The 27048-nt window shown below is 50.9% G+C and overlaps 1 protein-coding gene across 6 annotated transcripts in view; it reads left to right on the top strand.

The window, feature by feature from the left end:
- The window catches only part of KAT2B (lysine acetyltransferase 2B), a 942804-nt gene that overhangs the window by 789882 nt on the left and 125874 nt on the right, over positions 1-27048 (top strand). For all 6 annotated transcript variants that reach the window (XM_069648872.1, XM_069648870.1, XM_069648875.1 and 3 more), the window contains exon 14: positions 24780-24894. In XM_069648872.1, the coding sequence (XP_069504973.1) occupies positions 24780-24894 (115 nt within the window). The remainder of the gene's footprint in view (positions 1-24779; positions 24895-27048) is intronic.

The following is a 27048-nucleotide window of genomic DNA, read 5'->3' as shown; positions in this document are numbered from 1 at the left end:
CCCAAGTTACGATCAGCACAACTCAACTTACGATCAGCATCACTCAACTTACGATCAGCATCACTCAACCTGCATGCCCTCTGTAAGTTACGACCAGCACCACTCATCTTGCGTGAACCCAGGTTACGAGGTGCTGATCATAACCTACAGAGGGCACGTAAGTTGAGTGGAGCTGATCGTAACTTACAGAGGGCATGCAAGTTACAAGTTCTCGCAACTCAGTTTCACCCCTGCGATTGTACGTACCGTCACCCGTATGATCTGCGTTTTGCAAGCTCGTTGTTTCCTATCGCCCTTTGGACTTTGCAACTGCTATCATGTGGTGTATGGGTCCTGGGGTTTGCGTGTGATTTTTGCGACATGACTTACTGAGTTAAAATCCATGAATACAGTTGTATTTGCGTTGGTATGGCCGTGCGATTGCTTGGCCTTGGACCGTCCCTCACCACGCCCGCATGTTTACGTGTTTTTCCTCATTTTGCATGTTCCGCCTCCTATCTGGGTTGCTGCGTAGGCCCGGCTGACACTCTGGCTGGAGATTCGCGCAAGGCGCACGTCCACTCGCAGAGACATGCCAGGCCTGCGCGGAATCCATAGAAGTCCCGAAAATGTCCCAAGCATTTGGTTCCATGAATCGCCGAACGAGGATCAGCGTGCAGATTGACTCGCAAATCCCCGATTTTCCACGCAAAAATTCCCATGAATCAGGGCCTTAATGTTTAACTGTTCTGGTCTCCAGACCTTAATCTTGGTTTTCCAGATTGGCACCTCTAGGTACAATCAACCAATCCCACCCGTTTATGTATGCATGAGCTGTTTTATTATAGTGCAGATATGGCTGTGAAGCAACAAGGGCGTACAGTACTTGGGTACAATAGTATGGGGAGGCAGATGTTGCTGCAGTAATAGGTTTTTGGGATTTATTTTTTCATTTCAACATGTTTATTCGGATTAGAAAAAATAAATCCATCAAACACATACATATATAATATCATTGCTCACTTTGTTCTGTGTGCAGTAATTTGCTGTACAAAATTGCTTAAAAAAACACAAACTACCTTTACATGATTGGTACTGCTAAATGTGTTTCTTAATATCTCTTGCATTTCTTTTGTCCTTTCAATTGACCTAACATTTTCTTATAAGATAAATCGTAACCCACTAATTGCCATTTCGCTACCTCACTACTGTGGGTTGCGTAATATGTTAGTTTCCTCTAAGCCATGCTTCTATGCAGCTCAGCTTCTTCTGTCGGCCATCTGCTATTTCAACATCACACACTTTACTCTTCATAGTGAAGGTATTTTACACTGTTTCAAGCTGAAATTAAATGCTATAAACTGGAGGGTCTGACTATATAATTGTAAGAACGGATGTCCGCACCATCTGCTAACAGATTTACTGTGTTTATTGAAAGTTGGCTGTTAACAGACCCCTAGCACTTGCTCCCTTCCGGCTGGAAAGGCAACAACTGATACATTCAAGCTTAAATATTCTACATTACATCACACTACATCAGGTGCTGACATTCCACCTAGAACCTTAGCTACATCACTGGTCATCTATACTTTCAATTATATACATAAGCAACATTATAACACATCTCCCTCACTTATCCCACACAACCTCTTCTTACAATGGCAATCCGATTCTTGTTCCACACTTGTCCTCCACTTGATTGGTGGAGTCTCCTTTTTATTTTCCACAGTAAGTGTATGCTTGCTTTCTATAATGTGCAACTTTGCTCTTTAAAGTCATGTGGTGAAGCTGAAAGATTTGCTTATATTAGTAACTTCTTTTTTTATTCACTGCATCAGATTTGTAGTTTTGCTTTATGCCTTTAAGTTCCTTAATCTTCTATTGCTTGCATATGCTGGCGCAATGTGCGAATCCTTTGAGGGAAAGGATTGACTTTTATTGTATATAATCATAGACGGTGAGTTTGCGCATGCCCAATAGCCTAATGTCTGCTATTAGAACATCAGGCAATACCGCGTGCATGCGCAACATGTATGCCTTGAATGTTGAATTCGGATTTGCGGTCAGGGACGTTATTGGTTGCGATGCGCAAGCGTGTTACCTATGCGCCGGTCCCTCTCTCCTCCAGATCAGTCCTCTTCCAAAGTCACGTCCCGTGAACCATCCGGAAATCCTTGGCCTCGCTTTCTGGGATGGATGCAAGTGCAGCTGTGACCACCGCTGCAATGGTCAGGTAGGGACATACATTTGGGAGGTTGTGAGGCTTTTTATTACAGCATATTTCTCTGAATTTGTCCCACGTTGGCCACTGTGAGTGCCTGATTTTGCTGAGCGCTTCTTCTTCTTGTCCCTCATTGACCGCCGCTACGCTTGCATTACAGCGGAGCGGCTTTGCTGCATTTGAGTGCCGGCGGTCTGCTTTACCTCAGCCATCCTCGTCGCCAATTTAAGAACAGATTTCCACACCATCTGCTAACAGGTTTACTGTGTTTATTGAAAGTTGGCTGTTAACAGACCCCCAGCACTTCCTCCTTCCAGGCTGGAAAGGCAACAACTGATAAAGAACTAAATTCAAGCTTAAACATACTCTTACGTCCCGTCCCCTTTCCTCCATACTGTATGGACGTCCCTTCCAAGGGACGGGAGACAGAACCTTTTTCACCAGAAAAACATTCTTCCCCTTTAATTTTAGAGGCGTGCTGGAGCGCGGCCCAGGGAGCATGAGCTGCCCTGACTCCACCCTCCGGTGCCACACCTCAGTCCCCTTTTCCCTGTCGACAGGAATGGGCCGAATTCACAAGCGCTTCTGGGTTTGGCTTCGGCCATGTAATTCCAAGCAGGTGTCCATCCTGCAATAGGCTCTTCCCGATTTCAGACCCCCATGCCCTCTGCCTACTTTGCCTTGGCCATGATCACGGTTGGCAGTCATATTCGGCGTGTGACTCGCTGTCCTCGAAAGCGCTGAAGAACAGACTCGCCAGGTGGAGGGAGCTTTCCAGAGGTCACCTCCAGAGAATCTCAAGAACTTCATGAAGCATCGAACCAGGCCCAAGGTAGGGCCAATATTTTACAGCGCACCACGCAAGGGAGACTCCTTCCCAGGGACTCTGTCGCACTGGAGGGACCGGACAGGTCCTTCTACCGGCATGCGCCCCGAGGCTGCCACAGCTACCGACCTTAGGGTTGAGGTGTCCTCGGATCCTCCTGGGCACAGTGTCGAGGGACCGGAAGGCTCTTGTACCGGGTCTACACCCAAGGGTCTATGCCCTTTTACCGGCACCATGGCCGAGGGGCTATGCCCTAATACCGGCAATACGTCCAATGGGCTACGCCCTAAAACCGGCAATATCTCTGAGGGGGCACCTAAATGCAGCTCTACCGACCTCCGGGTCAAGGATATTACACCTACCGGGCCGAGGCCTGAGGAGCAGGGTAGGCCTCGTTATCCACACGCAAGAGTCTTGGACGACGCCGGCCCCTTTGCGCCCATATGGACAGGGTACGCAGTGGCTCCAACAGCCTCCAACTATCCCATCGGTACCCCCTGCCACCTCTTTGGCCAGTTAGGAGGTTCTCTTCGAGAAGTTTCTCAGCCTCATAAGGTCTCCTCAGATGGGGGTTATCATCAAAGACGCAGTCAGGGAAGTCCTCCCCGCCATGCTAGAGGCACCATAGACGCATTCATCGGGCCGCCAGGCACCAGTGCAGCCGACTTCTACGGCACCACAGCTGATTCCGCCTCCTCAGCCTCTGACTGCGGCCCCTCTACCCCAGCCTCCGGCGCCATCTACCCCTCCTCCTCCACAAGATCCTCCAGATCCACAGGATATGGACAAAGAGGAGGATCTGGACACGCCATCCTCAGCCAGGGCCTTCCATGAACGTCTTGCTGGCCTGGCGGAGTACCTGGGCCTCCCCCATCCCGAGGCCGAACATCCAGCAGAGGGGGTTCTGGCTGAAGTCCTCACAAGATGCTCCTCTGCCAACACTGGGATTCCACTGCAAACTGATGTAGTCTCCCTGGCCAAGAAGGGGTTGGCTTAAGCCCCACTCGGTCCAGGCGGTCAATCGACCCCTGTACGCCAAGTACAGGCAGATGGAGGGGGATAAACTCTTGCTCTCGACCCATCCTCAGCCACACTCCTCTGTGATCGCTGCGGCATTGTTAGGCAGAATCCTATGCAGTGCCCTTAGGGACCACTGCACAGAGTTAAGACTACAAGTGGTAATACAAGTTCACCTTTGGTTCAAGCCCGTACTACACAGAAAGAGTGGTAGCAGTGACTGAGCAGTCAGACTTATCTCAAGAGCAAATGAGCAGTAGTAGAGATTACACAAAGGACTACAATTACTGTGACTCAAGCAAACACTGACTCAAGGTTTTTATATATTTTTTTAAAAACTTTATTTAATGATTGTGGTACACAACATTGCAGCAAAACGACATTCCATACATATCGATATCAGGGACGTTCAATTCAATTACATAACATATTATGCGGTATTACAGAGTAGCCTTATTGCTGGGCCCCGCCGGGCTACCACTGGTCGAGTCCATTTCGCATAGTTATGCTCTGAACGGACCAGATGTCCTTTGGTTTGCATGAGTTTGGGAGTGACATTACATAGTGTTCCTCGCATTCATTAACATACATCAGCTCCTTAAGAAAATGTTTCACTTGTGGTGCCTGTGCACTCTTCCACTTTTGCAGAATGCACTTTTTGGCCACCGCGCATGCAGTGTTAAAGAGTCTTCTGATTACTTCAGATCGCTTTCCTATATACCCGAACAGGTATTTTTGTGGTGTGAGGTCTGCCGGTATCTGCATGACTTCTTCCAGGATTTTCGCCACCTCCTCCCAGAATACACGTATGTGTGGGCAGCTCCAGTACATGTGGAACGAGTCAGCCTGACCAGCCCCGCATTTCTGACACCTGTCGGGACTGTTTTTTGTGAATTTCGCAATTTTTTGGGCGGTATAGTGTAACGTGTTGAACACCTTAAACTGGATTAGCCAAAGGCCCGTGTTCATGGATTCCTTCTTGGTCAGTTCACAGTATCTCTCCCAGGATCTGTCTGTTATGGTAGTACCCAGATCTGTTTCCCAGGAGGTCTTTATCATGTTTACCATTGGGGTGTTGGCCTGTACAGCCGTGTAAAGTCCAGAGACACTGGTTCCCGACTGGGTGGACAGAGCCACCAGGCACCTGTGTGGTGGGGGCTCGTCTGGGCACAGTGGCCATCTAGCCTTAAATGCCATTTTCATTCTGTGATATTGTAATACCATCAACTGGTCTCTCCCCATCCCTGTTTTGAACTCTTCTAATGTTATAAATTTGCCATTGGGGAATATGTCCTTGATTTTAAATTCTCCCTCTGGGTTCCATGTGTTTTGCACATCTGAATGGTATGTGGGTGCTATACCGGGGAAGTTCCAGAACGGGGCCTCCGAGTAATATGGTGTCTCCAACCCGAGCCTATGGTAGATCTTGGACCATGCATGCACTGTCGTACTGACTGGATCAAATGGACATTCATCCTTGTGTTTTTCTTTAAAGATGACTGACCTTAAGTCAGTCGGGCATGCTGCGTGTTTCTCTAAACAGATGTGGGGTGAGGTATCCTGCTCATCATACCAGTGTTTGACAAACTGGGCCTCTGCCGCCAGGTAATATAATTCAAAGTCTGGAGCTGCTATGCCACCTTTGTTATAGGGTTCCACCATTTTTTCCCATTTCATTCTGGCCCCCCCAGCCCCCCCGCACCAGATAAACTCTACGGCCATGGATCTAAGAGTATCAAAGAACCGCCCTCCAGGCCAAATCGGGATATTAGTGAATATATATAGTAGCTTGGGTAGGATAACCATTTTCAGTATAGCGACCCGGCCGACAAGTGAAATGGGAAGTTTGGCACAGAAGCGGAGTTTAGTAGAAATTGTATTTAATAAGGCGTCATGATTGTTCGAGAATAGGGATGCTTTGTCTCCCGACACAATAACACCCAGGTATCTTATCTTAATAGGGGACCATTGTAAGCCGTGTGTGTTGTTTGGACATCTAGTGGCAGGGATTAGGGGGAAGATTTCAGATTTGGAGCGGTTGGTTTTGTATCCTGAGTATTCTGCAAACTCATGCACGGTTTCCATTACTGGCCCCAGGTGCATGTCTGGCTCTCGAGCGTATGACAGAGTGTCATCTGCGTATAGTGATATAGATTGGGTCAGGCCCGACATCTTTATACCCCTCTGTCCCTGGTGTTCCCTAATTGCTGCTGCAACTGGTTATATTGTAAGGACAAACAGTATGGGGGAGAACGGGCACCCCTGTCTTGTACCCCTTCCCAGAGCAAACCATTCAGACATGGTGCGATTAGTCAATACCCTAGCTCCCGGCTTAGTATATAATAACTTAACGCAGTTTAGGAAGTAAGAACCTAGTCCAAATTTCTCAAGCACCATGAACAAGTATGTCCATGACACCGAATCAAACGCCTTTTCGGCATCTGGAGATACGGGCACCGCCTGGGCTTCTGGCTTAATCTGGGGCATAATACAAAACAACCTACGGAGATTTAGTGCCGTCGACCTGGTGGGGATGAATCCGCATTGGTCCGGATGCACCAGCTCGGGCATATTGGGTAGGAGTCTCGTGGCCAGGATCTTTGCCAATATTTTTGCGTCACAGTTTATAAGGGATAGGGGCCGGTACGAGGACATCTCATTCGGCGGGCGCCTGGGCTTGAGGAGCACTGTTATTATGGCCTCCCTCATGGATGCCGGAAGTGTCCCCAACTCCATGGCCTCCTCCCACACGGACAGTAGTACCGGGGCCAGCTCTTCATTGAGCTCCTTGTATAACTCGGCTCCCAGTCCATCAGAGCGGGGTGCCTTTCCGTTAGCTAGTGATTTTTATCGTTTCCTTTATCTCCTCGACCATTAGGGGCTGGTCAAGCAGCAGTCTATGCTCTGTTGGCAATGTCGGGACCGTAATGTTTTCTAAATATTCTCTGATATCAGTGGGTGTTTTCTTGTCATGATTGGCATACAGTTCTGTGTAGAAATGGGTGAATTCTCTATTTATGCCCTCCCCACTTCTGGTTATCGTGCCGTCCCCCGCTATTACGCTAGAGATCATTGTATGGTGTCTCTCGGCCTTCAACAGGTTGGCCAGGGTGCGACCCGCCCTATTCCCCTCACCATACCGGCGTGCTCTGACTGGAGTTGCCATATACAGCAGTTCGAGGGGATTGGGTCCTCCGACGTATTCCATATCTATGACATGTAATCACCACAGCTGTGCTGCTTCGGAAACTTTTTCGGCGTCTGCGTCCTGCGTCGATGACGTCGATGCGCCGCCGTCGAGGACCTCCTCCGACGTCCGACGTCATCCGATGTGATAAGTAGGACGCACGACGCCAGTAGCCTCAGTTCCGTTTTTTCCGCGAACGTGTTGCTTCGTGTTTCTCGGTTCTAGCCTCGACTCATTGGAGTTCAGTTCTTTCTGGTTCTTCGAACCTGTTCGTTTGTGAATATTCCTTCGACGATGTCTTCCACTTCGTCTTCAACCCCGCGTCCGGGCTTCAAGAAGTGCGGGGAGTGTGGGTCCAAGATGTCGGTGACTGACTCGCACGATGCCTGCCTCTGGTGCCTCGGGGAGGCCCACGACACGGATGACTGTGTCGACTGCCTGTCGCTCACGTCCAAGGCCTTACGCGAACGTAAGAAGAAATTGTCGGTAGGTCGGGTGTCCAAGCCCCGGAAGTCGAAGTCGGCAGGGCTTTCGACGGATGATTCGAGGGGTGGCTCTCCGCGTCATCGTCGGAAGTCTCGTCGGTCTTCTTCTAGGAGTCGGTCTCGCCACTCCTCAGCCTCTTCGAGGCATTCTCGGAAGCGCCGACATCGGTCGCCTTCCAGGTCCTCTTCAGAGGACTCTGCCCGGCACGTCGGTTACCCCACCAGCCGTGCGACGCCGGAGGAATGGGCTTCCTTCGGGAAGAAGATGTTGGCGATTCTTGAGTCGCAGGGTACTCAACCGTCCGCGCCCCCGAGTGGGGTCGGCCGTGAGAGGTCGAGAGCCACCGCTCGCAAGAGTGGTCGGCGCGAGTCACGGGAGAGGTCCCGTTCGGACAAGGGGGCTCGTTCTCGCCGTACCCGTTCCAGGTCCCGGTCCTCGACGCGATCGAGACCGTGTGCACCTGTGATGTCTTCGAGGAAGACATCGACGTCTGAGGCGTCGAGGGCGTCGACAGGCTTTCTCGAGGCTCCGGCTCCGAGGAAGTCGTCGAAGCCGTCGACGGTCGGGTCGTCGAGGGACACGCTCGGGGCTCCGGCTTCGAGGGCTGTGTCGACGCCGCCGATACTGGAGGCGCTGCATCTGACGTCGACGCCGATTTCCTCGACGTCGACGCCGATCCTCTCGGCGCCGTTGCCGGTTTTCTCGACGTCGGCGCCGATTCGCTCGACGCCATCGACGCCTTTCGTGTCGGAGGTGCCCCGTGTCTCGGGTGTTCCCCCTAGGAAGGCTCTGGTTAAGAGCAGGCACTCTCGGGTGCCTTTCCACCACTTGGATTATATTTCAGAGGCGGATGAGGATTCGGATGGCCTGGTTCCTAGTCAGGTGCCGGATGACATTGTCTCGGGCCATAGTCAATTTGACGATTTGAGGCAGTCGCTGCATGATGCCAGTGGACTGGACACCTCTCCGGAGGTGGAATTTGGTCGGCCTGAGCCTGGCTCCCATGCCGATTCCTCATACCGGCGCCTTATGGCTAGGGTGTCTGAGTATCTGGGATGGTCTGCTCCCCCAGGGGAGTTTGTGCAGGATGATCTGACGGACATCCTTGATGTTGGTCCCCCAACTGACCCGGTACTGCCGTTCCATATGGCTTTACAGCGTAGGGTGGCGGCGGCTTGGACTGCTCCGGAGAGTCTCCCGGCAGTGGGCAGATCCTTGTCGCGAAAATACCGTCAAGCCAGTGGCGACCCCTGCTACTTGACCAGGCACCCCACTCCGGAAAGTTTGGTGGTGCAGGCGGCCACGGCCCCGGCAAAGCAGGCGTCGTACCCTACCATCCCTCCTGATAGGGACGACAAACGTTTTGATGGCTGGGCGAAGAAGGTGTTTTCTTCTGGTGGTATGGCGCTTCAGGCGGCCAACTCTGTTTGTGCCTTGTCGCGTTTCACGCACACTCTGTGGAACTGTGTTGCGTTAGCGGCTGAACATATTCCCGAAGGGGACGAACGGGTTGGTTTCCTTGCTATGGTCCAGGATGGTAAGGATGCCATGTGTGAGTCCGTTCAGTCGGGTTTGGACTTAGCTGAATGCGTCAGTAGGTCCATGGCGGCGAGCACCGTGATACGCAGGTTTGCGTGGTTGCGGAAGTCGGGGTTTGCTCCTGATGTGCAGTCCCGGCTCCTCAACATGCCCTTTGATGGTGAACATCTTTTTGGCAGCAAGGCTGACGAGAGCCTTGAGAGGTTGCAGACCTCAAAAGCTGCAGCGAAGTCGTTGGGCGCTGCGGTTCGCCAACCTCCGCTTTTTCGTCCTAGGGGACAGCAGTGGAGGGGTGGCTCCTTTCGCTATTACTCGTCCTTTGGTAAAGCGAGAGGAGCTGGCAGTCAAAGGGGCCAACGCAGGGGTACCAGAGGTGGACGACAAGGTACCCGTGGTGCCAAGGCCGCTCGGGCAGTTGCCTCTTTGCCCTCAGGTAACGCCGCAGCCGCTCCTACTCAGTCATGAGGCCATGTTCCATGGTTCGCCGGTTGGGGGAAGGCTGGCGCAGCATCTTGTAGAGTGGCGTGCCATTACTTCAGATGTGTGGGTTCTGGAGATCATAACCCACGGCTACTGTCTTCCCTTTCGGCACAGGCCTCGCGACAATCCGCCGGGGAACCTCTCTTTGAAGTGTCCGGATCCGCTCCTTGCGCAGGAAATTCAAGCCCTGCTGGAGAAAGGCGCCATAGAACTGGTGCCTGTAGCGGAGAGGTACAAGGGATGGTATTCCCCTTATTTTTTGATTTCGAAGAAAGACGGGGGATTGAGACCCATCATGGACTTGCGCGGTTTGAACAAACTCCTCAGGAAGGACAAGTTCAAGATGGTTACTCTCTCTCAAGTCCTCCAGGCCCTTCAGCTTCAGGACTGGTTGGTGTCACTCGACCTCAAGGATGCTTACTTCCATGTGCCGATCCATCCCATGCACAAGAAGTACCTGAGGTTCGCGGTTGGCGACTCGCACTTTCAGTTTCGGGTCCTGCCGTTCGGTTTGACCTCCGCCCCGAGGGTTTTCACCAAGCTCATGGTGGTGGTGGCAGCGCATCTCAGGCAAGGGGGGATTCACGTCTACCCCTACCTGGACGATTGGTTGATCAGGGGGAGCTCTCCCGAGCAAGTCCTGGATCATCTGTCCGTCGCCTGCCACTCCCTTCACAGGCTGGGCTTCTCCCTCAATTTAAAGAAGTCCCATTTGACGCCAACACAGAGGCTCCAGTACATCGGAGCAGTGCTCGACACTTCCCTGGGGCAGTGTTTCCTCCCCAGGTGAGGGCTCTTCACATTCAGCAGATGGTGCACAAGTTTCAGCATGCCCAGACGCTCCCGGCGTTCGAGTTCTTGAGGTTGCTCGGCCTCATGGCATCCTGCATTCTTCTGGTGCCAGAGGCTCGCCTGCGGATGAGATCTTTGCAGTGGGCACTCAAGACGCAATGGTCGCAGTCCTCCGGCAGGATGTCGGACCCGGTTCAGGTGCCGCCCTCGGTCGCCCGGGACCTTCTGTGGTGGGCCGTCGAAGGCAACTTGATGAAGGGGGCTCCATTTTGGCTACCCTGGCCGGAGGTGACGATCGTGACGGATGCATCCCTCACGGGATGGGGAGCTCATGCCAACGGGCTGACAGTCAGCGGTCGTTGGTCTCCGTCGGAGTCCAGACTCCATATCAATCTGTTGGAGCTGAGGGCCGTCAGGCTAGCCCTGAAGGCTTTTCTGCCGACTGTGCGAGGAAAGGCTGTCCTGATCATGACGGACAACACTGTGGCCATGCACTACCTCAACAAAAAGGGGGGGGCAGGGTCACTTCCTCTGTGCAGGGAGGCGATGCAGCTCGAGTTCTGGGCCATCCGGCAGGGAGTTTCGATCTCGGCAGTTCGTCTGGCCGGAGACGAAAACGTGACGGCGGACGCTCTGAGCAGGCAGAGCACGATCTCTCACGAGTGGGAGTTGGCTCAGGAGATTCTCCTGGAGATCTTCGCCCTTTGGGGGACCCCTCAAGTGGATCTCTTTGCCTCCAGTGTCAACCGGAAGTGCGAAAGGTTTTGCTCGCGGGAATTTCCTCCAAAAGGAGCCTTAGGAGACGCGTTTGTGGTGGAGTGGTCATTCCCGCTGCTGTACGCGTTTCCTCCAGTCCCCGTCATCCCGCAAGTGCTGCGGAGGTTACGGAAGTTCGGTTCCCGGATGATCCTCATTGCTCCGGCGTGGGCTCGGAGGACGTGGTACCCGGTCCTTCTCGACTTGTCCATCTGCCCTCCACGTCGTCTTCCCTACCGAGACGATCTGCTCTCACGGGAGGGGGGTCAGGTTCTCCATCCAGAGGTCGGATCCCTCAACCTTCACGCTTGGCTTCTGTAAGGTTGAGGTATAAGGATTGGGACCTCCCTGAAGACGTGATGGAGGTGTTGCTTTCGGCCCGAAGTCCCGCAACTAAGTCTCTGTACCGTTGCCGTTGGCGTGAGTTCTGCGACTGGTGCAGAGTTCAGAATGTGGATCCTTTTGCATGTGACATCCCCATGGTTCTGTCCTTTTTGCTTTCTTTGGCCCACAGGGGCTTGCAAGTGGGTACCATTAAAGGTTACCTGGCGGCGCTGTCCATCTTTAAGCGCTCATCTGAAGAATGTTCTTACTTTAAAATCCCTTTAATTTCACAGTTTCTGAAAGGGCTCACTAATGTGTTCCCTCCGTCGCCTTTCCTGGTGCCCGGTTGGGATTTAAACCTTGTTCTTAGGTTTCTTATGGGTGCTCCGTTTGAGCCTTTCCATTCTTGCCCTTTGAGGCTGTTGACTTTGAAAACTGCGTTTTTAGTTGCGGTTACTTCCGCTCGCAGAGTGAGTGAGTTACAGGCACTTTCTGTTAAGCCACCCTTCACTGTATTTCACAAGGACAGGGTTGTCCTTCGAGTTCGTCCTTCTTTTCTTCCAAAGGTAGTGACGGAATTTCATTTGGCCCAGAAGATTGTTCTTCCGGCATTCTATCCTCCTCCGCATCCTGGTAAGGAAGAGGAGAGGCTCCATAGGCTTGATCCTAGGAGAGCTTTGAGCTTTTATGTTTCTCGCATGTCCCGGGTCAGAGTGGACGATCAACTCTTTATTGGTTACGCTGGTAAGCGCTTGGGGCAAGCTGTGACGAAACAGACTTTGTCACGCTGGATTATTTTGGCCATCTCGGAGTGTTACCGCTTGGCGGGTAAGGACCCACCGGCTGGCTTGCGGGCCCATTCTACCAGGGGCGTGGCTGCATCTACTGCCCTGCAGAGGGGTGTTCCTATTCGCAACATCTGTGATGCTGCCACCTGGGCGATTCCATCAGAGGGCAGGATCTGGCCTTTGGCAAGGCGGTCCTTTGCTCTGCTATTTGATTGGCTATTCTAAATTTTGTTTCTAAATTCTTTCCCTCCTCCTTGATTTGGTACTGCTTTGGGAGTCTGTCATAGATATGGAATACGTCGGAGGACCCAATCCCCTCGAAGAACAAGTTACTTTCTTACCTGGTAACGTTCTTTCGATGGGATGGTCCGACGACGTATTCCATATCGCTCCCACCCTGCCTTCCCCGCTGCAGAATTTCTGTTGCGATTGCAGCTTACGTTCCCCAAGGCTTTGTGTCGGACTGGCAGTTGACTAATGTCACACGTTCTGGGGGAAAAAACTACAACTGAGGCTACTGGCGTCGTGCGTCCTACTTATCACATCGGATGACGTCGGACGTCGGAGGAGGTCCTCGACGGCGGCGCATCGACGTCATCGACGCAGGACGCAGACGCCGAAAAAGTTTCCGAAGCAGCACAGCTGTGGTGATTACATGTCATAGATATGGAATACGTCGTCGGACCATCCCATCGAAAGAACGTTACCAGGTAAGAAAGTAACTTGTTCTTCCCTGGTAGCTAGTCTATTGAACTCTTGCAGGTTACTATTGATGTCCGCCAGGATGTTGTCCTCATGTGCGGCTGTATATCGCATCTCTAACTCACTGAGCCGTTTCTCTGTTTCCGCCAGTTCCACGCTGACAGACCTCAACAGCCCCGTGGATTTGGAGATCAGGACCCCCCTCACCCAAACCTTAAATGTCTCCCATAAAGTTGCATATCTATTGACTGAGTCTTTATTTGTTTCAAGGAAGAATTCTACCTCTGTATGCAATGCCTCTGCCACTGTGGGATCCTTATGGATGTCAGATGGCATCCTCCATCTTCTGACCTGGGGTTTTTAGATTGCCTAGTGTCATGTCTAAAACGATAGGGGAGTGATCCGATAGGGTACGGGGAAGCATTTCACTATTGTCGATTTGGTCCATTAGAGATCCGGACACCAGCCAGTAATCGTCGTGCACCGAGGAGTAAAATGAGAACTGTCTTTTTTGGGTGTGTAGTGTTCTCCAGGCGTCCACCATTGTTAGTTGCACCAGGATATGTTGTAGGATAACAGCTGTTTTTGTGGGATTCCTGTGTTTAGAGGTGGAGCGGACTAGGGTAATATCCAAGATGGTGTTGAAATCCCCCCCCATACTATTTGCCCGCTCCCAGAGAAGCCTATCTCTTGCATTACATTTGTATAGAAAACACAGAAGTCCACTAATATTAGTTCTTCCCCAGCGATGCTGCCCCACACTATAACATAGCGAACCCCGAGGGTCTATTTTACTTCTTCCAAATTGAAAACCAACGGAGGGGTGGAAGACCCCTCTTGCCTGTGAAAGTATTCAGTATAATATCTATGCTGACCACACCCCTTCAAGATCTCAGTGTTGACCTTCCGAAGTGCATGAGTTTCTTGCAACATGATTATCTGGGGATGGTGTCGGGTGACATAAGTCCCCACCTTGCTCAACTTGGCTCGGTTGTTCAACCCACGGACTTTACATGTGAGAAGCTTTAGTCTCAGCCCTCGGGCCGTCACATTAGGATGAGCCATATCTGTATACCCTCGTTATGTCTGTTGTTTTGCTGTCACTCAGGAGAGTTCCATGTGCTGCAATGTCACCACTATTTTTAACTTGTGGGACTCCTCCAACTGAGTCCCAGAACCACAACACCCCCCGCCCAATCCCACACTGCTCAACGGAGCTAAACATCCTGTAATACTTTGGTCCCCCACCCACATCATCTCCCCCAACTTGATGCTGCTGCCCTGCAATGTTCATTCCCTTAAACTAGTGGAGCTTTCCTGAGGGTCGCCCGTTGCAGTCACCTGGCTTGCCCCAACGGAGGCTCAAGGCTCGGTTAATCATAAGTCTTTGTTCAGGCTGTCCATGTTACGGAGCTGTCCTTTCTTCTGGCGGTAGGTAGCTGGCTAGGATTCTCCTTTTCAGTCTGTGGGGTCTTGCCTCTCATCTCTCAGTTGTGGTCTCGCATTTTGGTCCACCGCTCAATTTCCAGGAGGCAACGGAATGGAAGCTTCCACATATGTCATGGTTTCTGTGGGGTTCTCGAAGAAGTGAGCTCTCCCCCGTGTTGTATTCTCATCTTCGCCGGGAAGATAAGGGCATAGGGTACATTGCGCATCCGTAGCTGTCTTTTCACCCCTTCATAGGATCTCCTTTGCGTTTGTACGTTGGCTGAGAAGTCCGGATATATATGAATTCCCTTTTGGTCATGATGCAAAGTTCCTTTCTCCCTTGACAATCGAAGTATGGTGTCTCTGTCCCTGTAGTTAAGGAGCCGTGCGATTATAGTGCGAGGGGGAGCTCCTGGTTTCGGGTGCAGTGCTAAGGTACGTTGGGCCCTTTCAATTGGAAAGTGTTCTGAAAAGGAGTCGGCTCCTAGGATGTCTTTCAACAGGATTTCCACTTGTTTCTCCATGGGGCCTTTGCCAAAGGTCTCCGAAACCTCAACAATCCGGATGTTGTTCCTCCGGGATCTCGATTCGAGATCTTCGCACTTGCTTTGAGTTTTGTACAATTCCGATTGGAGGTGGGCTATGTCGCGACTGTGTTTTGATATCGTGTCCTCGCTTGCGCTTATCCTGTTTTCCACCTCCGTGATACGTGCGCTTCCATTTTCCACTCGTGCTTTCAGAGATCCGATTGTCGCCACTATGTCATCAAATTTTACATTCACAGCCATGAACCCATTTTGCACCAGCGTTGCTAGGCGGTCTATAGGATCATTCTCCTATCTATCAGGTGTCGGTGGTGCCCCCCCAGTCGCTCCATGTGGCTGCGAACTGGCGAAGGTATCCATCGGGCCGGTCTTTTTCCCTCCTGTACCCTTCTTCTCGTTCCGGCCCATGTGTTGTAACTTACAGTTGAGGGTGGACTGTATTCTCCCACGTGTTGTTGCCCACTGCAACGCTGTATAGCTCAAGATGAGGGGGGGTGTTTACCTGTACGTCCGCTCCCAGCTCAGGATATGCTGAATGTATACCAGGAGTGGGCCTGGCGGTTATGTGGTGGCGAGATCTCTCCTGACTGATCCCCAGGCCTGTTTGAGTGGGAGCCTCGTCGGGGCACGTGATGGCGCACCTGGAATAACAGGGGTCATCTGCAGGGGCTTCCTGGATATGTCGTGTTGTTTAGGACGTATTAGGGTTGCGGGCTGTTGTTCCGCGCCTTGGGATTGGTGTTTACCTCCCCCGCAGTCGTCGAGGTTCAGCCTGGTGGGCTGTCTGGGACAGCAGCTGCAATGTATGATGTGGGCCCCCCGCCCCACTTGGCGGTTACCACCTTGGGTCGTATGCTTGAAGAAAGTCCACCTCACGGGCGCCCGAAGTGCCAAAAGGGCCTCCACCCATCCCTGTATCACTTACTTGGTGCGGGGGGGGGGCTCTTTCCCCACATGTCCTTGACTCCAGCCCGCTCCCTTCAGCGGAGACTACGGGCAGTGCCGCGCAGAGACGCAGGCCCGGAGGTGGGTCCGTGCAGCAGTCAAAGCGCCTCCAGCAGTGCCCTCGGCGGGAGCAGCCCACAGCCTCTGGATCTTTCTCCCCCTCCTTCCTTCTACGGGTCGCGAGGGGTGTTTACTGGAGCCGCTGCAGCTGCCCCAAGGCGGGATGGTCACTCGGCGTCCTCCTTTAGCCTTCGGATATTGCTGGCAACATGGCGGCCCTCTCCCAGCCTATGTGTTTGTGGAGCCTCCAGGCGGCCACACGGAAGCCTCTCGGCCGCCGGGAGTTTCGGAGGCAATATCTCGCCGATGCAGTCACGGATTTACACAGTTTTTTTCCCCCAGGTTGCGCCGTTCGCCTTCCGCCACCAGATTCCAGCTGCTTGATGTGTCTGGGACGGCTCTGAAAGGATATATTTTGTACCAGGATTGCTTTCGAGCCAGAGCTCTCCCTCTAGGCAGCCATGCTCGATGCGCGCAACAGCGCCCCTCCCTGACTCAAGGTTTTTGGTTAAAAAGTAAAAGTACATTTATTTTAAACTATCTGTTTGTAAAACCCTTCACTTCTATTAATATAAAAACCACACTTCAAATACACTACAAATACACTACACACAACCAATTCCCCTTTTGCAGAATAACTCAAGGTAAGTACCTTATGATTTGACAGGTGTTATGATCCAAAAGACGTTACTGGGAATACATATGCGATCACTTTTTGACAGTAATGACAGTTAGGTCTTACTATAGATACGCGTATCCGCGGGAAGAAATCTTACTGGGGTAAAAACACACTTTGCACCTGAGTTACCACAAGAGAGTTGGGGGCAAAAATCATAGGCAGTACTTTTGTCAAGGTAGACAGAATCAGAGAACACTTCCTAACCCAAAGATAAAAGTCAATAGGCCTGCGCCAGTGTTAGGTGGAACAGGGTTCCTTTTGTCGAGAATCACACAGTCAGATAGTTCACGATTTAGGGTTGCTAGGAGTACTTAGAGATTGTCGGAAGAGGAGGCAAAAGTTATAACCGGGAAGGAAGAAAAGAACAAGCCTTTTGTGAGGAGAAAAGGGGTCACCCTAGTTCCTCGAAGTCGGACACAGTCCCTTATTCCTTGAAGAAGCTGGTGCCACGGCAGTTGTTCCTGGTAGTTTCCTGCAGACTCACGGTTCCTGGAGCTTCAGTCATGGTGACAAGAAGGAGGATATCTGGAGCGATCTGCAATACCCAGGGATGAGGCCAGCTGCAGCGACGGTGAATAAAAGGTGCACTCCTTTAAAACAGGAGAGGCTCTTCAGATGGCTATCCGGACCACTACAGCAGTGTGCAGCGATTTCGACCACGAAGGGGATCCTCTGGCTGTGGAAGATGAGCTGGTTGACCCCACCAGGCTCAAGGGAAGAAGACTCCGGACTGGATCTTCTCTGGTCGTTGAAGTGCAGATAGCTCAGAACTGCAGCAGGGCTTCACCGGGACTCGGGGTTGCAGCAGCTGTCTTCTCCGCTTCTCTTTGGTTCCTTGCAGTTCCAGTGGTGACTCTTACTTTCAGCCCAAGATTCCTGCTTTTTATGCGAAAATCCCCCATTCACACAGCCTGGCTGTCAATCACCCAGCAGGGGGGTTGTCCGGCCCGGTCAACCACCTCAGCCAATCATGACAAAGTGCGACTCGTGTCTCCATGGAGACCCTGTGCAGGGGGTGACTACACCCCTCCCTCACATTCAGCCCACCTAGACACCCAGGCGCCAAGAGGAGGGCTTCTCGGCAGAAGCACGCCAAAAGACGGTGAACAAAGAAGGCAAACCTGGTTTGCTGCGCAAAGTAAAACACAAGAAGGACTTTAACAAAAAGAAATTGCGACTAAACCCAACCGGAGCCGAAATAAAAAGTATTTGGGCAAGCGGGTTTAAGTTCGAGGCTACCATAATAGCCTGGAACAGTACCACGTTTATATAATATAATCGCGGTAGAAAAGTTAGGGTAGATACCACTGCCACCAGCCAAGTCTAAATGTTAAAAGAGCAAAACAAAGCTCAGAGAGGCCCAGACAAAAAAGGGGTAGGAGTTAACCCTTTCCAATACTCCATGTAAGATGGGGTGTACTGGGCCTGTAGTTTTAAAGTGACTACATAAAGTTAATGGCAACTTTACATGTTTCTGGGGGACAGTAGTCAGCCCCAGAAAAATGGAGTCAGTGGGAAGTCTAAAAGACAACCCTGTGTCACTGCACTGAAGGTGCCGTGTAACACACACAGAAACAGTAGAAATACACATGGCAAAACACATGTAAGAGTGGGGGAAAAAGGCTCACACTCTTACCAGGTGGAAAAAATAAACCCCAGAAATCCAGCAAAGCTTCTGAGGGACTCACTAGGTGAGGGAAATTAGCCATAGAATGAGAATTCTCCCTAACAGGCATCACTATACTCCAAGCATCATTCGTCCTCAGCCCCCTCCGCTGCAGCGCTGCTAGGCAAGGAGGAGAAGGTCTTGTAGGTATACGGCAAGAAGATCTACTCCAACGCCTCCTTGCACCTGCGTCAGGCCAACGCAGATGCCATGCTGGCTGCCGCCAACCAGCGATTATGGCAGGAAATTGCGGGCTTCCTCCCGGAACTCCCCACCCAATGCCATTCACGCTTTAAGGCGAGGCTAGCAGAAGCCAAGCTCGTGGCGCATGACCTCATGGAATCCACTGTGGCTCATATTGCTACCTCAGGCCATGCCATCAGTATTGCCAAGGATATGAGGAGAACAGCCTGGCTCCAGGCAACAAAATTCAACCCGGATGTCCAGGAGTCCATTCTAGATCTACCGTTCGAGGCAAGGGACCTCTTCCACTCCTCTACGGACAAAGAGCTGGACAAAAAGAAGAACAGCTCTCAAATGGCAAAGTCTTTATCCATCCTTACAAAGACCACGCCCAAATCGTACACACAATCTCAGCAGCGCTCGGAGAAGGGTCGTACATATGGAGGGTTGCAGGAACGCAGATCCAGGCAGCTGGACCGCTCGCCGCCTCAGAACCGGCGCAAACAACAAAAAAGGGCTTTTTCCAGTCCCCCTCCTCAGCCTCAGCCTCAGCCTCCGAGGGAAAGAAGGGATGACACGCCCCTTCGGGTCCACGTGTCTCTGGTGGGGGGCAGACTTGCGCTCCATGCACAATTCTAGCGCCAGAATTTCACTGACCCTGGATCCTCTCCGTAGTATCCACGGGGTATCGCCTTCCCATCCCAGCCTCTCCTCCCTCCTCCCCCACAGGTTGATACAGCAACTCTTTTGGTGGAGATCTGGTTGCTCGTAGAGAGCCAGGCAGTAGAGGAAGTTCCAGCCTCCCAGTGAGGCTTTGGCTTCTACTCCAGGATTTTTGCCATTCAGAAGAAGAACCAGGCGGTCCTGAGAGTTTTGCTAGACCTTTCCACCCTCAACCTCTCCTTACACCTGCAAAAATTCAAGATGGTTACACCAGCTTTTATAGGGAGACATTGGACAAGGGAGACTGGATGTGCTCCCTGGCCCTGAAGGACGCGTACCTACACGTCCCGATTTGGCAGCCCCATCGTTCTTTCATACGGTTCAGGATCATGGGCTACCATTTTCAATACAAAGTCCTCCCGTTTGGTCTCTTCTCGGCCCGTAGGGTCTTTACCAGACTCATTAACACTGTAGCGACCCTCACCAGAGCGCAGGGCCTCCACATCTACCCAGACCTCGACGACTGCCTCGTCAGGGCTACATCTCCGGAAGCGGTTCACCACTCTTCCCCTGCCCTTATGAACACACTGCACGACTGGGCTTCTTGCTCAACCTCAAGAAGTCACAGCTGCTCCCTACGCAGACTCTGACATTCCTGGGACTCATTTGGGACACGTGATCAGAGAGGGTTTTCCCATCGGAAGACAAGATCTCGGCCATCAAGAGGGCCACCGCCCACTTCCTCAGCAGAGAGGTGACCTCGGCATGTTGGTACCAACATCACCTGTGTCTACTAGCAGCGGTTCTGTTAGCCGTGCCGCACACAAGACTAAGGATGAGAAGGATTCATCTGCACTTCGCTGCCTCATGGAGTCAGGAGCGGGGCTCGCAATCCGAGATGATCCATGTTCCTCCATCTCTCCACCCGGACCTAACTTGGTGGTCCCTGGACTGCAACCTAAGGACAGGCAAGCCCTTCCCCCCTCCCCCTCCACAGGCCAGCATCACCACAGACTCCTCGCTCGAGGGCTGGGTAGCCACGCTGGACGATCTCTCGGTCCACGGCACCTGGACTCGACAGGAGCAGGAATACCACATCAATTGGTTGGAGCTGAATGCTATCTGGCTAGCGCTCAGAGCATTCCTACATCTTCTCAAGGGCAAGGTTGCCCTCATCCAGACAGACAACTCGACCAGGATGTACTACGTCAACAAGCAGGGAGGCACCAGATACCCTCCTCTGTGCAGAATGGCGATCAGCATGTGGGAATGGGCCTTGGAAAATGAAATTAATCTAACCTGGAAGCGTACAGGATTTGCAGGCTGGGAGCAGACAATTACGAGTGCCAACTGAACAACCTCGTTATTCAGGAGATTTTCAACAAGTGGGGTCACCCCCAAGTGGATCTCTTTGCCACCTGGCACAACAACAAGTGCCCCCAGTTTGCACCCTGGCAGGGTCAGGCCCCGGCTCTCTGGGCGACGCTTTTCACCTCCAGTGGACTGGCATGAATGCCTGCGCCTTTCCGCCCACTGCCCTGATCCACATGGTAATTAGCAAGATCAAGGACTCGCACCGACTCCTCATCATTCTGATTGCTCCGTGGTGGCCGGCCAGACCATGGTTTTCAGAGCTCCTGAGCCTCTCAGAAGTGCAACCGATACACCTCTCGACAGGCACTGCACATCTTCTGGCACAGCAGGGGGGCAGGATCATCCACCCCGCGCAAGGGAAACTAGCCCTCACAGCGTGGTACCTAAGCAAGTAACACTTTGGCACCTTAGCCTCTCACATGCCAATCTGGAAATTATACAGTGCGCCAGGAGCAAGGCTACCAGGGCCCAGTACAAAAGCAAATGGACTAGGTTATGCCACTGGGCAGACTCGAAGGGAATTAACCCCTTGGCTTGCAATTTGGACGACGTGCTCTCCTTTTCGGCGCACCTCGCTCATTCGGGCGTACAGGTCAGCACCTGCCGTACATACCTCGCAGCCATAGGGGCTTACAGGAAGTCGGAAGAAGGCATCTTTTCCTCCTCCAATCCTATCATCAAGAAACACCTGACTGGTCTTGCTAGGCTCTATACGCCCGTCAAGAGACCGCACCCTGTGTGGGACCTTAATATAGTCTTGGGCGCCATGGCGCACATGCCGTTTGAGTCAATGACGTCTGTGGACATTTGGCTGGTCACCATCAAGACAGCCTTACTAGTCGGTCTTACCTCGGCTCGCCGAGTCAGCGAGATTTGGGAGCTGGTCGCCTCTGAACCATATACAACCTTTCACAGGGACAAGGTAGTCATGCGATGCACCCAGTATTTCTGCCCAAGGGATTTCACTTGAACGAGGAAATAGTCCTTCCTACGTTCTTTCCCGATTCCAAGGACTAAGCACAGAGAGTTCTGCACTGCCTGGATGTCAGGCGTGCCCTGAAATTCTACTTGGACAGGACCAAGGGCTTCCGCAAGTCGGACGGTTTGTCACTTTCGGCGGCTTGAGGCCAGGCCGTCAGGCCTCTAAGGCTTCCATATCCCGCTGGATGGTCTTTGCCATCAAAGAAGCGTATGAGGGCCAGCCCAAGCTGCTCCCGGCCAACATGCATGCTCACCCAGTCAGGGCCAAGGCAACGGCCATCGCATTCCATGGTCATGTCTCTTGGCAAATCATAAGCAGGGTGGCCACTTGGGCCTCTCCCTCAGCTTTCTGCAAGCATTACTGGTTGGATGCCGGCTCTAGATCTGATGTGGCTTTCGGACAGGCGGTTCTCAGGATCCTATTTACTTAAGGAGGGCCTCCTCTCCACCCGGGGGGCTACAATCAGAGTTAATCGCCCATACAGTATGGAGGAAAGGGGACGGGACGTAAGAGTAATTATAAGTTACTCACCGTAGTGACTAAGGTACTAGTCCATAGTCCCCTTTCCACCATACGTCCCAGCAACCTCCCTCCTAATAATACTGGTGTCATTAGGCAATGTTAAATCTATTGTCGACGCGTCAATGAGGACTGAGGTGTGGCGCCAGAGGGCGGAGTCAAGTCAGGTTTTTCTGGTGAAAAAGGTTCCGTCTCCCGTCCCTTAGAAGGGACGCCCATACAGTATGGAGGAAAGGGGACTATGGACTAAGAGTTATGGTGAGTAATTTATAATTTGTTGTCTTAAAAATGTGTTCTGACTTCATTGCATTAGGCTGCCATGTTGGGGCCCCGTTTCCCCATGCATTAAGAAGTCTCTGTCTGTGGGAACTGCTCGTATTTGACAGACCACTTCCATGATCAGTCATCAATATAGGCAGAGCCCTCTTTAACATTTGGCAGGCAGGGTGGCTCTCATATATGGCATTGCATCCTACTCGTCTGTCCTCTTCCCCCTCCTGGTTTTTCTGGGTCTGTCCTTAAATAGTTTCACTGATATCTCTCTGATCGACCCTACTGTGTCTTCTGGGCTGGCCATCTCCCCACCCGCTACTCTAAGGTGTTCCCCAAGGTTGTGGCCTCAAGCTCTTACATTTCTGTGTACACTATCCCTCTCTCAGACACACTGGTTACAGGCAGATACATAAAGCTCTAAAGTAGCACAGAGGAAAATCGCCATCCTATCATATCTGCAAACTAGACGGACAAACTACAATACCAAACTCACAGGGTAAGGTAAGAAACCAAAAAAACTTTAAATAAAACTAACCACAACTATAAAGAAACTCAACTTTCCACATTGAACCCACACAACCGCTTCTCCGCAAAGCAATCCGCATGTATTTCACCACACTGCAACAACAGACAAACAACATATAACCCGTATAAACAGCACATGGGAAATCTCACCGACAAGATAACTGCACTCATGCTCAGCGAACGGTGAAAACCGAACTGAAGCTGCCAACAGAACATCTTGTAATCGTGCATTTATAATGCACTTAATACCCAGAGGTTTCTAAGCATGGACCCGGGGATTGAACCTGTGTTGCTCCACATTGTCTTGCATCCAAAGCGAGCATGTTGCCCCTGAGCTATCCACCCAGCCACTCATGACAACTCTTACTCGCCTATTCCCACTACACCATACTAACCCCCCACCCCTCCTCTTTCAGATCCGCCAGAGCGCTGGAGGACCACTCCAGTGGTGACGGTGCACAGTAAAAATACATTTAACATTAAAATATGCCGACGACACGCAGATCTTCTTTTCCATTTCATTGCTTTCTGATTTTCTTCACTCTACCATCTATTCTTGCTGCCTAGCCATCCAATGCTGGATGTCCTCCCTCCAACTGAACCCTTCCAGAACAGAAATCCTGTTCTTTCCCTGATCCTCTCCCTCTCCTCCCCGCTGTCCCTCCCCCACTGGTATTATTTTTCCTCCAGACGTCCTATCTTTTTCCCCTGTTGCACGCAGCATCGATCAATATCGTTTTTGATTCTTCCGTTTCCTACCAAACTTATCTCCTCCTTGATTTTGTCTCATCTTGATTACTGCTCAGCACTTCTGATTGGTCTTCCTTCCTCTCAACCTACACCCCCTCAGTGTACCTACAACTCGGCCATCCACTTTCTTTTCCTTCTACCTGTTCGTGTTCATCTCTTCTGCTCTTTGATCTGCCTCCTTCTTACCATTTGACTCACGTCTGCTTTTTCACTTGATGTCTTTAAATGCTTGCATTGTCTTGCCCTAACTTATCTAGCTTCCCTGGTCTCTTTCTATGCCCCTTCTTGTCCTCAACGCACTCAATCTCTTTACCTCTATTCTGTTCCTAAACCGCTGTGAGCCCCTTCTTTCTTTCATTCCTTCTCAATTCTCGCTTCGAAACACTTGAACACCTTGCCCCTTACTATCTTGCTCATTGTCTTAATTCCATATATTTTGCACCAATCCAAAAAACATTTTCCTCCCGTCTCTCTAACTACTTAAACTCTCTCCATCTGCCAACTTATTTTATTGTCATTTTGACTCTTATTCTTTGTACAGTTGTTCAAAGCGTTCTATAAAGCCTATGAATACCAAAATGGCAGTAGTCTAGCCTGTAGTTGACTAAAGCACTAGTGCCATTGATTGGTCAGCCTGTGAGTTTGTCGCCCAGTCATGTGTGCACTTTTTAGGTACAGGTATCTATTATTAATATTGTATGAGCTGCTATAGTAAACTAAAATAGCAAGTGGATATTTTTCATAGTCCAGAAAAAGTAACTTATCTGCCTGCAATGATACCAAAGGCTAACAGTCACTGCTATGCCCGCCACTCTCTCTTGCTCTTGTCGCGTCTTAATACTACAGCATCTGGTAACAATTCTGTTTGTACCGTGTGCTTTACAAGTTGTTAAATAACAGTGGAGGCTCCGTAGGTCTCCCCTTAATAGAAGGTATTTGAATCCATCTAAGTTTCCCACTATGGAGTCATGTCACAGGCAATGTTTTATTACTGAACACTTGTCTATTCTCTATTGCCCTTTGAAGGTTTGCTGAACACATGGCACTGTTTACGTTGTACGGTAAGCTCTACCAATGTTTCTCATTACAGATCATTAAAAAGCTAATAGAAAGGAAGCAGGCGCAGATCCGAAAAGTGTACCCTGGCCTCGCCTGTTTCAAAGAGGGTGTCCGGCTTATTCCAATAGAAGCCATTCCTGGCATCAGTGAGTACCTTGCACCCACTCAGCAGCTCCTCAGTGAAAAAACAGCATTAATGTCACTAGAAGCGAATCCGTTGCTAAAATAACATAACCACCCATTTCTCCCATGAGGTGTTGCGGATCTGCATATTTATAACATGTTAAGTTTGAGCCTAAATTTAAAAAGTAAATACTTGTATCTGGTCTTTTCAGTTTCAAACACAAGATTTTGTATGGAAGAGTGACTCACGAAAAGACTTCTGCCCACTAGCTATAGATGTGCTTTGATCTATGGTGTATGTTCTTTGACAATTTCCATTGATTCGCTAAGAAAACATTTTAAGCAAGTAATGGGCTCTTCTGTTTAATTGTTCACAATATTCACCCTAAAAAAGAGATGTGTGTGTGTTTTCTGATCACTTGAAACGAGCAAACTGCTTTCAGAGGAAAGCTGTCTCTGCATGATGAGGTACAGAGTAAGAATTGGCTGTTCAGTGGGGCACGTCTTCTGAAAGTGGTCTTTTCCATGAGGCCCAGAATGTGAGAGTTGTGCCTGGGACCCCCTGGGTCTGGAGGATGGAATGGGGTTATGGCAAGACATTATTTGCCAGAGCGACGCTCTGTCTTGTTCCGGCCCATTTCCTGCTCTGGTTATGGGGATATGTTGTGGGGTATGTGCTAACCTTTGAATGTCCCCGGCTAGCAAATAGTTTGTGCCTTATTTCTGTCAATGTAGTAACGGGCTAGTATATCTGTTTCCCGTGCGGTAAAATTAGGAAGCCAAGCTAATTTTTTCACCAACATCACTTTTTAAGTGTGGGATTTGTAGTTTTGTTTTCTCTTTATACACATTGGTTTGCTGACGAAGTTCTCTGGCTAGTTTTTAGTGTGAGGAATGTGTGGCCAGGCACAACCACCTGCTAAGTGATGCATGGTCCAAGGCTTAATTAGGAGCATTTCCTGGTTCACAGCATCCTTCTCTGATTATGTTGCTGGTATTTGTCAATGGTTGCCACTAAGACGCGTTTTCCCTTTAAGGGACAGAGGCTATAGCAATATGGCAGAGGGGCATGTTGCCTGCTGACCCAGCACAGTGTGCTTCATAAGTGAAAGTGCCCCTAATTGTCACAACTGTACCGATATTCACAAGCCCGGCAAGCGGGGAAATTTGTTTGCAAATTCAGGGACTCAGAGCTGCTGCCCCAGATATTAGCTTGGCCCACAGCTCCGCTAGGGGGAGGAGCTTGGGGTGTAACACAGTCAAGCGAGCCAACCACCTGTTCAAATCAAGCAATACATTATCAAAATGAAAACGCCACACAGCTGGTTGGAGATGGGAGATCCTGGCAGTCATGCAAAGACCCTCATAAAAGGGATGGGAGTTGGCAAAAGGGTGTGGGAGTCTGAAGAAATCAAAGGTGCTGAAAAGGAGTGCTGTCGACGATAGAGGTGTGGAGAGGAAGAGGCTGGTTTTGAGGTGCGGAGAAGACTGAGAAGAGGAGGGGATTTGGGGGAGAGGAGAGGATGTTGCAGGCAGCAGGTAGAAGAAAGGGTGGTGCGACATCAGGTGGAAGAGGTGGAGGGACATCAGGAGGAAGATGTGCAGCAACAGAGGAGGCAAAGAGAGAAGAGGAAGAAATAATGAGATATCAACATAAGAGGACGTGGTGACAGATCAGGAGGAGGTGGTGGTGGACATACAGGCGGAACGGGTGGAGAGAAGGAATAGCTTGGGAAAGGTATGTTTGAGAGAAGAGCTCCAGGTACGTTAAACAGCTAGTAGATAAGAGCACAGGATGAATATGTGGCAGAGTGTCAAGGTAGAGAAAGGAGATCAAACTGAGGTTCATCACACCAGAAGGATCAGGAGAACTGAGGAGGGTTTCTAAGAAAGAGACTGTTGCAGCGGTGTGAGGAGGTGGGGTTTGGAACCTGTGATTGGCTCCCACAGACTAGAGCTAGAAATACCTCTAGCCCAAACACCTGGCCCAAAACCAGCTGGAGGCCTTGAAACCTACGTCTTGTGACTCAAAGCATCTTACCAATAGCTGCCAAGATCTGGACAGTGTCCATGTGTTCCCTCGACTAGTACCTTACACCAAAGTGATGGAGAAGAACCAAAGACTATCAGAGACAGCAGAAGAAATAAAGTAGACACTTAAACACCCGGACCATGAA

This window comes from Ambystoma mexicanum, chromosome 2q (genome assembly GCF_040938575.1).
Source record: "Ambystoma mexicanum isolate Mex_15411 chromosome 2q, UKY_AmexF1_1, whole genome shotgun sequence".
In the NCBI taxonomy this organism is placed as follows: Eukaryota; Metazoa; Chordata; class Amphibia; order Caudata; family Ambystomatidae; genus Ambystoma; species Ambystoma mexicanum.
Note: the sequence above shows the minus strand (reverse complement) of the source record. Positions and strands in the feature narration are given on the sequence as shown.